The 14,206-nt window shown below is 44.6% G+C and overlaps 1 protein-coding gene across 3 annotated transcripts in view; it reads left to right on the forward strand.

Annotated features, from left to right (window-relative positions):
- The window catches only part of KIF16B (kinesin family member 16B), a 292,796-nt gene extending 289,463 nt beyond the window's left edge, over positions 1-3,333 (forward strand). For all 3 annotated transcript variants that reach the window (XM_008055925.1, XM_008055926.1, XM_021711308.1), the window contains one exon: positions 2,034-3,333. In XM_008055925.1, the coding sequence (XP_008054116.1) occupies positions 2,034-2,192 (159 nt within the window). In that variant the 3' untranslated portion in view covers positions 2,193-3,333. The remainder of the gene's footprint in view (positions 1-2,033) is intronic.
- The last annotated feature ends 10,873 nt before the right edge of the window (positions 3,334-14,206 follow it).

Consider the following 14,206-nt stretch of genomic DNA (forward strand, 5'->3'; position numbering starts at 1 on the left):
GGGGCAGGAGCCACACAGGAGAAACGAGATGGTGTCTGTGAGTGAGTCCTGCTCCATCCAGGCATTGAACCAGGGAAGATGTCCCTCCACACGCAAGTGGGCAGAGGCCGTGTCTTCTTGTTCTGAATCATTTCACTATTGACCTTCCAAAAACAGTCAGTTGTGCATGTGTATTTCATTGCCAGCCCCAGCTGGTCGAGTGTAATGTGCACTATTTACTGGTAACCATGTTTGATGGAATTAAAGTCCCTGTAAAGTTGATATTTTTAGGGTCTTTTTCCCCAGAAAAGTTAAGTTTCCTTTTGCCTCTCTTTTGCAAGTAAGCACTAGGGTTAAGGTCTTCATTGTTCAGGAGTTGGTTTTGGCACCATCTTTCCTAGACCTGACTTTAGTTTCAGAATCTGTTTTTGAGAGGTTACCATGAGACCAGTAAGTTAAGATAGTGAGCAAGAAAAAATCATTCAAGTTAAGAATACTTTCCAGTCTTCTCTCTGGATTACTGGCCCTGCTTACCTCTCCCAGCACCAGCTTCCTTACTGGGAAATGAGTGTTATAAGAAGAATATGCTATTCTGAGTATGAGGATAACATAAAACTGGGGGACTTGGGACACTTTTGTGGGGGATGCAAATGTTTGTTACCTTGATTTGGTGATGGTTTCATCTGTATAAGCACTCATCAGATTAGACATTTAAAGAATGTGTAGTTTGTCATGAATCAGTTTTACTTCCATAAAGTGTAAAGGATTTGATGTTAGAAGATTTTGGGAAACTAAGTTATTTTACAGATGTTATTAATAATCCTTGTATTATTTTGAAGAAAGTAGCTTACAAGTGTTCCTTCAGAAGTGAATTTCAGGTTGGCAGTTTCCTGCTTCCTCCAGGGCAAGGTTTCTTGACATGTGGCTTTGTGGACATGTGGGGTCAGAGGGCCTGTCCTGGGCACCGTAGGATGTTAGCAGCATCCCTGACCTCTGCCCACTAGGTGGAATTTCCATGCCCCCATGTGACAGTCGAAACCATCCCCAGATATTGCTGGTGGCTCCATGGGGCAAAGCTGCCCCTTGCTGGGAACCAATGTTCCAGGCTTATGTCACATTTCTTAGACTTTTTTTTTATTACTCAAAGTCTGGAATCACTATGTTTAATTCCTGTGATTGTATCGGGATTGTTTGTATTTTTTAAAACACACTGAGACAGGCATAAAGATTTGGGTCTAACCCCTTCCCCCCACCCCTATCGGTACTATAGATGAGATCTGCCCAACCTGAAAGGTATTAACTATTCGTGTGTCCTCTTAACACAACCCTCCAGCACCCATGTCTCATTCTATCTCCAGAGCCTAGTCTCACATGGACTTTGCTTCCTCAGTGCCCAGAAAGGCAGATAATATTGTGATAGACACATGCAGCAAGAGACCCCAAGCGGTTCATCATAGTAAGGTTCTTTCTTGTTGAAGGTTACAGGATTTGCAAACATCAGTCCTTGGATCCGACCCTGTTGTCCCCAGTATCTCTTTCCTTTTATTTTATCAGAAGGATTCAAAGCAGATAATGTGCGATTTTGAAATGCCAATAAGCAACACATTTCACTTGTACAGATGACAGCTTTTTCCTTTTTTTAATCTTCTTTCTACTTCATGAGTAACTTGGGGGGTGGCGTTTTAAATGGGGAGTTGGAGAGGTGGCTTTTTTAAATAGGAGATTAACTAGTGACACTTGCTGGGAGTCAAATCCTCTGTGCCCGACACCTTGGCATTTCTCCAGTCATTATCTTTAGGGGAACCAGGGGCACTGTTGCTCTGAGTCTGAGCCCTGAGCCAAAGAATTTCTGCTGTGTATGTGTGTCATGGCATTGTCTTCTCTGGTTGGTCTGAAGGTTGCTAAGACAGTCGGGGATATTGCCATTGTGCTGATTTTAATGACAAGAATACTGCTTGGATGGATGGGAAGTTCTTTTTGGACATTTCTTCTTCTCTTTTCAACTCCACCCAACCACGACTTGACCATGTTCTTAATTCTTGTCTTTTCCTCAGAAATATCTCAGGGACTTTTTCAGCGTGATGCTTCAATCGGCAACATCCCCTCTCCACATTGACAAGGTGGGAATGACTCTCTCGAAACACACCATCTGTGAGTTCTCACCGTTCTTCAAGAAAGGAGTCTTCGACTACAGCAGCCACGGAACAGGGTAGCGCCAGGGGTGATGGAGGAACCACCAAAGCAGTGCCTTCTAGTTGAAGTGGGCTCCGACGCAGGGGGTCTTCTTACAGGGCTCCAGGCCTGCCTCCTCTTGCTGAAGGCCCACGTGCAGCAGCCCCAACACCTCATCTTCTTTCCTAGTGCCTGAGTTGGGGCCTGGGATGCTCTGCCTGCCGATGGTGACCCTGACAGGCAGCTGTTTCTGTTCGTTGCAGTTGAATGTGGCCTTTTCCCATAGTGCTTCCTTCTCACTGCGCAGCGAGGTTCATCCCCTGTGGCAAGATGGACATGGCCTGATTATCTTGGGCTCCCCAAGCCATGCCAACCTGGGACTTCCCAAAGTGGGTGGCACCAGACCACCCTTCAGTGACTTTCATCCGGTTTCCTCTTTCTCCAAAATACACCCTAATTTTATAATATTCCTCCCATGTGACTGGCTGTATCCCAAGAAAAGCTTTTTAAATTGTCTCATTGTATTTGTTCCTTTGTTCCTCATTGGAATCAGAGCTTTTATATAATACCCAAACACTGTTGTTTACACAGAATTTCACATTCTGCAAAAGGGATTTTTTATCCAATCATGACTAGAGTCTTCCATGCTTGACACATTGGATGTAGACGACGTCACTTAGAACGTCTGTACATCCCTACAGATACGATAATTGTTTCACTTTGAATATTCAGAAACACTTTCCCAAATCTAAATGCTACTGTGCATTCTCGAGCTTTCTCTGCTAAGCACAAAGTGAGCGCAAGGCTAAATGCATATTTATAAATATCATTTGGTTCACCTTTTTATGTTATAGAATTTACTGGACCTTTGGCTGAAACACTAGAATTTACAGCAGTTTATTAAAGCTTCCTTAAATTACTCAGGACTGAATGTAGCATTGCACATCTATGTACAGTAAAACTGCTTTGTTTTACTAAAGAGAAATATGTGAGTAGAAAAAATATATATGTGGTATATGCTGAAATGTATATAATTCTGCCTATAGATTTATATATGTGCACACACCTGTATGATAGTTGTATCAAAACATATAATCATTCACACCAAATTTATTAAAAGTGTTTGCTTTTTCAAAATATAGATTGAGCTGCTATCAATATTAAATGAAGCTATGGAAGCTACCCAGTAGCTCAGTTTATTTTGAGTTGTGACATGACCATTTCTGCTAGTCTGTTTAAAAATTCTAATGTTTTTGGAAAAATACGTAATGTATAACTTAGCATTTGTGTTGCAGATATCCATATAGTAATCATTGAAGTCACAAGTGAATGGTAAACAGAATATGTTTGCATTCAGTCTTTTAGACTATACCTGCACAACAGAGTTCTTGAACCTGAAAACCGTGTTTCAAGATGCAATTATCTCTAAAGAGGAAAATTATTGCACTAATTAAATATCATAAGTTTAGTGTGAAAAAACTGAGGTTTTCTTTAATTGCTGCAGAAAGACTTGCTTTTGTCTGCAGTCTTGATCACAGGCCTAGGTTTAGGTGCAATTACCATGAGGGAATTTCAAACTGGAGATTCAAGGATAAAGCTAAGGAGATAATTAACCAGAGGTCATTTATTTAAAAGAAGTCTAAGCACTAAAGATTGTCTTTCATTTGCTGAGTAAACGAAATGGTTTTCTTCAGCTGCCTCGATAATCTATCTCTTGCCCTTTGGGGCAGTATTGGAGGCTGGGCTCATGGCAAGCATTCTGTTAAAATCACACAGGATCCTTGGGAAGAATAAATAGACATGTGTTTGTAAGAAGTACGGGAATCAGAAGAATCTTCCAGTCTAATCCTCACCTTAAGGAATCACGGTTGAGTTTGGAGTTCTAGAACTACTAGCTCTAGCTAAAGATGACTGTAACATGTGAGTCATTTTGCCTTTCTGGGCATTAGTCTTCACATCTGAAAATGAAGCTGTCTTACTGGGTGGTCTCCGGGTTCCATTCTAGCCTGTGGTTACAGCAGAGAAGCAAAAGATTGCAGTTGGACCAGTTACAGTCTCCAGTGTGTAGAAGTGAAGACATACTTCCAATCTGACTTAAAGGCAGCTGAATCTGAATAAAACATGAGGGAGAGTTGAAAAGCAAATGGAATCATGGAAACAAATAATGGGATTCCTTTCTGGAGTGAAGATAAGACAGATGACAGGATGACAAAATTGAAGCTTTATTGTTTTGGACTAATTTAAAGGAGTAAAAGAAAATTCACAAATGTGTATTTTATTACTTTCAAGTACATCAAGTAACAAAGTAGTGCCAAGCTGGTGACTTCAGGTGATTCAGATTGAAGGGCCATCAACTGATAAATGCTTTTGTAATCAGTTGGGCAAATCTGAGGAACTTAAACAGAAAACATTTAGATCGTTTTAGCATTCCCCCCTATTGCTTACACAATAAATCTATGCACCAAGCTTGTTTATAATCACTGATATAGTAAGCTTCAGTCTGGTTCCCATACAGACCTTGCTATATCTGAATTAGAAAAATTCAAATTTAACCCTGTGATTAATTTACAAAGTAAATAGGGAGTAGCCAAGTCATTCTGGCTCCCCAGTGACTAACACCTAGAAGATTCTATGACCCCACATAGGAAATGTTTTGAAGCTATGTGAACAGGGTCTCGCCCCCTAGGGTCACTTCTGTTGACATCTTTGTGCAGAAAGAACTAGTTCTGCTCAGTGTAGTCCCCAGTTGACCTCTCAGAGCTCTACCAACATATGTGTCCAAGTCTGGGCAGAAACACCTAGAAGCTTCCGAAAGCTTAGACCATCCCATGAACTGGGAGCGGAAGGCCTACTCTGGGGAGCAGCTATGGAGCTGCCGTTCCCAGCCTCGTGTTTGGGGCATGTTGGTGATCTGGTTTCAGCTCTTAAAGGCAATATTATTTTTCCCCCCAGCACGTAATCACAGGACCCCGTTTCCTCAGACTTTCCATAATAATATGGTTTGTTACTACTCATGTTTGGAGCCTGCCAGGAGGCAAGGCCCTTCCCTTCAAAATAAATGTGGGTAACAATTCAGGCCTGATAGGAGCTACTCAGTTACACCCCACTTCAAGCGGCAATGTTAGGTTTTCCAGTGCACTCCCCTGTACACGTGCTGAAAACATTGCCCTGGGTGTTGTGAACTGGCAGTTGGACAGTGAACTGGCAGTTGGACAGTGAACTGGCAGTTGAGACCCTTCTCCCATATTCCAAGACACACAGAGGGGTTCAGATCTGACTTTATGGGAAAGGTCTTTTCTTTTTTCATTTTAAATAAAAGGGGGTGGGTAGAGAATTTAGGTAAAATAAGTCCATGAAAAAATTAACTGCTTCAATTTTACTTAGATTGTCATGACAGGTGATTTATGTTTTGGGAAAACTAATTAAAGACCATTAGTCTATGGAGACTCAGTCTTGACAAATTAAGCCTTGTGTATTCCTTCCTTCTGTGACAGGCTCTCAACATACTTAGGAAGAAGACCTAGTTATTGATTTTTTTTTTTCTTTGTGTTGAGAATGCTTGTTTTCTGATGACAATTCATCAGATGAAAAATGCTTCTGTGGTGCTCAGTTTTGAATTTAGCACATAGGGAATTATTTCCAAGTTGAAAAAATGCACCCATTATTACGGATTCCTAACGCATCCTGTTTCAAATGGATCCTACAGTGGTGCCTTGGAGTTACAGAGGTGGTGGAGTATTGGCAGGGTCACTACCTTGAAAGTGATTATTTGGAGATGGAGTGAACCCTGAGGAATTTTTAAATGGTAGGAGGGACTAAAAGACAGTGGACAGAACTGTGGGACCCCAAGGAGGTGAGGTCTCTTTGCTATCTGCCAATAGTACATTCGTGTACTTTATCCCCATGGAACTCCGGGCACTAGTCATTGGCTCTGTGTCCTCAGGGTGCCCCATACCTTTCTAGAAGGCTCTCCTTTCTGTGTGTCTCTTGCAAAATGACTACATGCAAAATATCCCGACTAGACTCACTTAATATTGCTTTATTTGAACTCACTTAATACCCCTTTATTTGAAAATAAAATAATGAGGTTTTTTGTTCGTTTGTTTTCCCAAGGATTACCTCTCCAAACAATTTGAGGTTATGTGACTTGGTTTTGCCCCTTTTTATTACTGGAAAGGCAAAATCTTCTCCATTCACAGAGAGACAAATGGATGTATTTACAGAAAGATGCACAACCATCTGTCTTTATGTGTTGGAGGTGGGGAAGCACACTGGGTACAAAAAATGTGAAATGCATAAAGAAAATGCAAACAATCCCACCAGGTTAGAATTAGGAAACTGGTAACACTGAGGCAGGCCACCAGAAAGAGGGGAGCCTTTTTCCAGAATTTAAATATGGAGAAAACATACGTGAAAAATATAAACAGTTTTACTGCTTGAAGAGTTCTTTACCTCAAAGCCTCATGAATCCTTATGCACCGTTAATGTCTGTAGAAGTGTTTGTGTCTTTCCAGTGGCACTCACGGTTGTGCTGAAAGCATCTCACAAGGAACAGACGGGGGTTGCTGTTCCTGAGATGCCAGTGTTTCTTCTCAGCTTTGAAGATGGGAGGGAGGGAGGGAGGCAGAGAGGAAGGGAGAGGAGGCTGGGGGGCTGCAACTGCTTTGTTTTTAAAAAATATATTTGCGCTTTGGCTGATTTCTAAACTCTGTTAGCTCTTCTTAAAACAAACTAGAAGCAATGGAAAAGGAGGAGGGTAGCTTATGTCATAAATGACTTTGTAGTGTGGTGTTTTAAGCTTGATTTATCTGTGTCGTGAGAAATGTTGGCCCACAGAGGGTGGAAACCTCAGTGGCAGAGTGATTAAAATACTGGTACTTAGCCTTTACGAGTGAACGGGGAAGGCCACATTTCCATTTATAAAGGTTTTTTAGTGTCCTCTAATGCAAGAGTAGGAGGCTCGGTGCACCCACGTGTAGAGGTGTGTTTGTGTTTTTAGTGAAGAACTCCTAGTTCATGAGTGCAGCACTCCCTTGAGGATTTGGACATGGCATGGCCCTGGGTGAGTCTTCATCTGAAGAGCTTGCTGTTTATGGGACTTGTTTCCTATGTGTGCAGCTCTGCCCAGAAGATGTGGGTGCTGGCTGTGGAGCCCTCATCGCACACCTCAGGCCTGCTCCCCAGCATGTCCCCACCTCATGATCACAGAGTGTGCTGTTCTCCTCCCCTGCCTGCCACCTCCACTGGCCCCTCTCTTACTCAGTACCCCTTGAGGCTGAGGGAAGGGGGTGGGTAAGGGGAGTGAGCTGTCTAAGGTATTTGAAGTTGACTCAGGTTGTTCATAAATTATGGGAGATGCCTGCCCTACTTGAATCCACCTATGTAAATTCACATTCTGGCCGCCTCCTGAGCCCCTCCTCCTGCCATGGGGGTGGGGAAGGGTCAGACCAAACCCTAGCCATTCTTGTGGCTCCAGTGGCCACTCACAGTGTCAGGGACCTAGCTGAGAGAGAGCATGGAGCAGAGAACGTAGAGCAAGCTGGCTGTGTCCTCCATATTCCTGATGGAGAGCAGATCTCCTCCCTGCAATCCATTGTTCAGTCATTTGACACATTCATGACTGTCTTCTATGTCCCAACTCAGACAGACCCGTCACTGCACAACTGTGTGCCTGCAAATTGAGATACATGTCGTGAAGGAAAAGTAAAGATGCCAGGGAGGCACGTACTGAAGGAATGAGCTAGACTGGGAGGCCCAGGGGATTCCCTGGCCAGCGACATCTGGGCTAAGACCTGAGAGATGAGGAATGTGTGCCCAGGACACAGAGATTGCCCCAAATGGGAAAGACCTCATACAAGGGAAATTGCTAACATGAAGGGGACAATGGGAGAGTGGGGGATGGAGAGGCAGGAAAGGCCAGATTGAAGGACTCTAGAAAGATTGCTGAGCAGAATTTTGTTGCTAGGATCACATCTTCCCATCCGCTCCCAACATTTCAGAAGATTATTTCTGTGGGAGGAGAGATAAAGTCACATGACAGACAGGGCTCAGCCTTTAAAATTGCAAATAATAGGGAGGAGGAAAGAAGCTTCCTAATTGTTAAAAACCAAGGGTCAAGATCGAGTCTCAGTGTGCTGTCCTGGACCATGCAGAGGCCAGCTGTTCTGCCCTCGTACCTTGACCTCTGATATGTTTGGAGTTCTGAGATCCCAGAGCACAATCTCCTCAGACCCTCGGGAGTCCAGCTATGGTGGTTCCAGCTAACTTACCGCAGTAGCCCGCAGACCCAAGTTCCCCTCCTGTCTTTGGGCTCCTACCTAACCCTTGCTCTGTGAACTAGAGACAAGGAGCCCCATGCAGGCACAGCTGTCAGGATGCTGCATGGTAGTTGCGGGGCTTAGTGTGTGACTTAGACCAGCCACTGGCCAAGAGTGTCGAGTCCTTAAGCCCCGGAATGCCTGAGTATTGCATCATCTTCTGGGCCCAAACACAATCATCCCAGCCTCCCCCATAAATGCAAAGATTGTTTTCAGATTAAACAGCATGTCCTATAAATGAATGTCAATATGATGTGTCTGTGTGAGGCCTTCAAAAAGGGTTGCTCGGCCTGTGCCTTGGATTTACACAGAAGCTCCTTTGCTAGAGTAGAACACAAAGCCTCAACCACTCTGAGAATGCAGTTCAGTGATGCATGTGTTTCCGTCCATCGCATGACTCAGAGGTTGATACCCCTAACCCAGGGCCTCTGCAAATGCCAGCCTGGTTCAGTTTGTCTGAATTCAGTGCTGTCCATCAAAAGGACCATTGTGCATCACACATTAATTCACTAGGCCATTGAGTGAACGAACTTCTCTGCAAGGTGCAAGCAGCAAAAGTCCTCCTTGGTCCCCACCATGACAGCATCATCAATGGGGGATAGATGACCACAGGCCATGACTGCAACCACCGATGGCTTCCCACAAAAGTAAAGGTCCCTAGGGGCCATGATACATCTCAGGTGAGGAAACGGTGCAGCGGGATGGGGTGGTGGGCTGTATTCGGGCTGACAGGGTGGGGAGGTGAGTAGCTGCAGAGCGGTCCCATGTGTGTGTCCCCGCAGCCAGGCCTATGTTCCTTCTCCTGGGTTCTGAGGATGCCCCTGGATGTACTGCCTCTAAGGTCTGCTTTCTCAGAGCGTGTGTTGAAGCAAGGGTCAATTTTGGTGGAGGTATGGACCCTTCACGGGGAGGCTCTCTGAGCAGCTCTTGCCCAGGAACAAATCTTGAAGTTAAAATCCAGAGGAGGAGGTGAGCCCTCCAGGCCTTTCCAGGGGCTCATGAAGCTAGGTTTTTCTTTTTTTTTTTTAAAGACTATTTTACCGTGTCACCTATACTGAACACAGTGTTGCCACTGTGGCTCACTGCAGCCTTGATCTCTTGGGCTCAAACGATCCTCCCGCCTCAGCCTCCTGAGTAACTGGGACTACAAGCCACCGTACCTGGCTGATTGACTTTTTTATTTTTGTAGGGATCAGTTCTAACTGTGTTGCTCAGGCTTGTCTCGAACTTCTGGCCTTAAGCAATCCTCTTGCCTCGGCCCCCAAAAGTTCTAGGTTTACAGGAGTGTGCCACTGCACCTGATCATGATGCTAGTTTTTTAGAGCAGGTAAAATGTCACACCCTGTCCACTTCCTACTCATGGACCACAACCTCAGTGAGCTGGGTGGAGTTCCTGACTCACGATCTCAGGTACCCTTAGTGATGGCAAATTCCCAGTTAGTTTCCTAGAAAATCACAAACATTTTGCCAGCAGCAGCCAAGCCTCTTGTTGCGATCTTAAACCAGGCTTCCATGCTTAGACTCCAGTTGTTCTGGGTAATCTGCCAGTAAGGCGGTCACCACTGCAGATTGGGGGTGGGCTATGACCTACTGGACCCCAATGAGCACAACTTTCATGTGCTTTTTATACCTCCTGGGGGTCTGCATTTCTCAGAGCACCACGACAAAAGGACTAGTTATTTCTTGCGTTTCTCTCCTGAACAGAAATTACATCACTTGTACTGCCTTGTGAGATATTCTCCAAGCTCCCAGCAAAAGCACAGGTCATGAGCAGGACAGTATTGCACGAGGCCAGAAATGAAAGGATGTCAGAGTGAGAAGAATCCTTGGAAACAATCTGGATCCAGGATCCATCAGGGACTAGAAAGACAGTACAGATGTGACTGGACAAATCGTGCCTTTGCAGGGTAAGCTCCCAGAGGCCATGCAGATGAACTCCCAGCCTGGAGTATTCTTCCCAGCATCTTGGCCTTGAAAGGATACTCAGGGCACATTGTACCAGTGCACACCCAGGCCTCAGGCGGCACCTGTCACACACAAAGGCTGCACTGTGCCCTTGGTCACCATTTGCAGTCTCCGTTGTAAAACCATCTCTTAGTTTTACTAAAGGTAAAACAACTTGAAGGAGGTTGGGACTTACTCAAGTGACAGAGCTAATTTGGACCTGAGTCTCCAAGTCCTGTGTTAATGCCTTCCACCTCCTTCCACCACCTTCCACCACCTGGATTAGAGAAAAACATTGAGTGCATCAGTCACAGCTGAGGCAGAAAGTAGAAATTAAACCAGTTATTTTCATAAAGAGAATTTAAGATAAATTCAGTTAATTGAAAAGGAAAACAAAGAGAACTCAAAGCTGTCATGGAGGCAGTAACCACAGGGAGCAGCTGCCTCCTGTCAGGAAGGGATACAAAGGAATTATTATGATGTGGAGGCATGGAGGAAAAGCCCCACAATGCTGAAACTCAGAGACCCCAGGAGGACACAGGCCTCAGAGACACCAACGACCAGCTCCAGTCTTATAGCTGGAAGAGGGGCCCTACGGGGTGGGGAGCCAGGCCCCCAAAGAGGGGTGTTGGCATCTCTGAGGGTCAAGACACAATGAAGCTTTCTAGCAAATGTTGGGAAAATCGCAAACTAGATCTGGTTGTCTGATGCTCCTGGGAGGCACTGACACCGCTGGGATCAGAAGTGAGGTTAAGGTGATACTGACAAGAACAGGAAGTGATCTCCAAAGGAAAGGGAACCAGACAGAAAGTATTGCTGGATGAATGATGCTCAAAGAAACAGGAAATAAATTAAAGGGGGCAAGTTCCTTCTCCCACTCCCACCCTGCGGTCTCCCTCTAGTGTCCCATCTTGGCAGAGCCTACCAGGGAGCATCTGGCAAATCAGAAAGCAGGTTTGTGGGTTCCAACCCCAGAATCCCAGAGGAGAGAAGGGTAGGTTTGGAGCTGGAGGATAAGAGCTTACTAATTGGCTTCCTGAGCTTTTGCTTTAGTTGAAGCCTGGGCCTAACAGCAGCTCTAAATCAGCTCCAGGAGATCAATCTAAAAGCTGTGACCCTCCCCCAGTCCCTACCACAACTCATTTTGGGGCCTCCTTAAGCTACTGTCTATACCAATTACCAGACCAAGGATACTCCGGGCTGGGAGTTTGTCTACATGGCCTCTGCCCTCTGGGAGCTTACCCTGCAAAGGTAAAATTTGTCCCAAATTTTTAACAGGTGGCTCAAGAGACTGGACATCTCTCAAACAGCAGCCATAGCCTTGAGGTGCCCACATGGTGCAGAGACCATCCCAGGTGGAAAAGGCCACAAACATCTCCCTCCTCACCTAGACTGGGCCATGGACTTGTTCTCTTGAGATGGTGAAAATATTTAGACTGCCTTAAAAAGGTAAGAAACAAAACATCCTAGGACACCCATTCCTGGGCCACAGTGACAGTTAACTTCTTTTTTTCTTCTTTCCTTACATGACCAGGGATGTTTCTTTGGTGACTAACAAAATGGATTTGGGAGGATTTGCCCTACTTCCATGGCCATGTGAGGCAGAGCTCCAGTCTTAACAGGACCCGAAGGTGTAGGATAATGTTTCTAGAGCGTCTGTCAGGGGAGTAAGCTTTATGGGTCAGGGCTGGAGCCCAGAGTGTATACACTGATTCCATGCAGTAACTTCTCATACTGTTTTCTCGCAGCTGTCAACAGTGCCTTTACTAATCCGAATTAAAATCGTCTCCGTTCCCCACAGATTCTCTCTTCAAGGTGGGCAACCTCATCTCTTCCACCCATGTGATTTCTCACCTGAGAAATAAATTACTTCCCTGTGTTTATCCTCATGAGAGGCCAGATCAGCCATAACATCCCTAGCCTCAGGCCATGACGTTGACCTGAAACAGCTGTTTTTCTGACCGTTTTGAACTTCAGAGCTTGAGAATAGCGATTTCCTGAAGATAACTAATATCTGATGAGCAGACACCAGTAGGGGTGGGGAAGAGGAGGAGGCGTAGGTTTATCTTGTTTTTCTCCTATCTCTGACTGATCTTCCTGCTGGCTGTGGTTCTCATGTGAGGCCAGTTCCTCCAGGTTGTGAACCCAAGAGGTATCTTCCCATTTGAGCTTTTCTGCTCACCTGTGCCAGGATCTAGATCAAAATGGTGGGAAGGAGAATTGGTAATGGAGGAGTTGCTAGGAGAGGTATTCTGGAAGAGAACTGGCCCAAGATTCCAGGATCACAGGAAAGAATTCTGATGGCATAGAAAAGCCTCTGGCTCCAGGGCTCCAACTGAGCTAAGTACTATTAAAAAAATTTTTAAAAACCTCAAGAAGTGAGTGAACATTTGGTACAGGGGTATCCAACCTTTTGGCTTCCCCGAGTTGCATCACGTACAGAAGAATTGTCTTGGGCTGCACATAAACTACATAATATAGTTAGTATATGTACATAATAAGACTTTGAAATATTTTTAGTATAAAGTTTAGAAGAATGAGAACCATATAAAACTCGTGGGAAATTTAGCCTTGTTTTTGAAACTAATCTATCCACCTATGGTTCAATGGAAGTGGTCACGATTCTTAGCGAGTTCTTAGGGTGCTCATCAAAAATGTTTGTTTGAATATTGCTCTTCATGTACTTCGTCATGGAAAGCAGCTTCTCACAAATGTATGTGCCGCCAAAAAGCAATGCCATGAATAAGGTATGGTGGTGGACTTCAAAAATGGAACTACACATGGGGTCGAAGAAAATAAATGCTAAAAAACACATGATGTTAAGAGCTTTCCTAGCTGTGAGGCCGCATTACTAGCTTTCCTGGGTCTCATGTGGCCCATGGGCCGCAGATTGGACAGGCCTGATTTAGTACTTTCTTGCTTTGATGATACATCCTGCCATCCAGCCCACAATGACTGGGGCTGGTCTTTCTCTTGAAATGGGTGCTATCCAGGGAGTGCAAAGAAATTCATTTATTTTCGTTAAATTTCCTGGTATCAATGACAGGGGATCAGCTCATCCGTGTGGGGGATGACAAGCAGTTGCAAATACATCTGATCGCAAAGAAATCTTTGTCTTGTTTGCAGTGAAGTTGCCAGGAGCCGTGAGCTGTCACAGTCCCTGCCATCTGAGAAATACACTGTCACAGGGCTTATCAGTGGAGACGAGCCAATACCATACCTAGGAATGCAAGGGAACTCAATTAAAAGTGGAGTTTTTCAGAACCTGAAGTCTGAATATAAAGTCAAACGGGTATTAAGTGATCTCTGTAATGAGCCATAGCCTACTTGGTAGAGAGAAAATGGCAAAATACAGGTAATCCAGAAAATCTGTGCAAGTGTTTAGGTTCCTCTCCTTCCTTCACCCCATTAACAAAAGTCTCTAATTCTTAATCTGCTAGTTTGAGAAAACAGAGAAGTCTGACTTTCCTTTTTTTTTTTTCTCTGTGAGTAGAAGTACTGAGAGGATGCAGAGAAGGCCTGGTATGCCATCTTTTCTCCCCAGTGTTGAAGGGTTGCAAATAGCTGATGCATTTTTTTTTTTAGATTAGAAAATATAGTTTATTTGGAAAGTAAATTAGGGAGAGAGAAGAGAGAGGAGATTCACTTCCCCAAGGAAGGGGAGGGGCCCAAAGCCAAGAAACACGGTTGCCATAACTCAAAGAGCCATGTGGACACACCAGAGTTTAACAAAGCAGTGGCCTCTGGTGCATCTTTTGAAACTTGAACTGCTGCTTCCTGAACTTCTCGGGGAT

Source organism: Carlito syrichta, unplaced genomic scaffold (assembly GCF_000164805.1).
Source record: "Carlito syrichta isolate Samal-C Ts95f unplaced genomic scaffold, Tarsius_syrichta-2.0.1 Scaffold302032, whole genome shotgun sequence".
Lineage (NCBI taxonomy): Eukaryota > Metazoa > Chordata > Mammalia > Primates > Tarsiidae > Carlito > Carlito syrichta.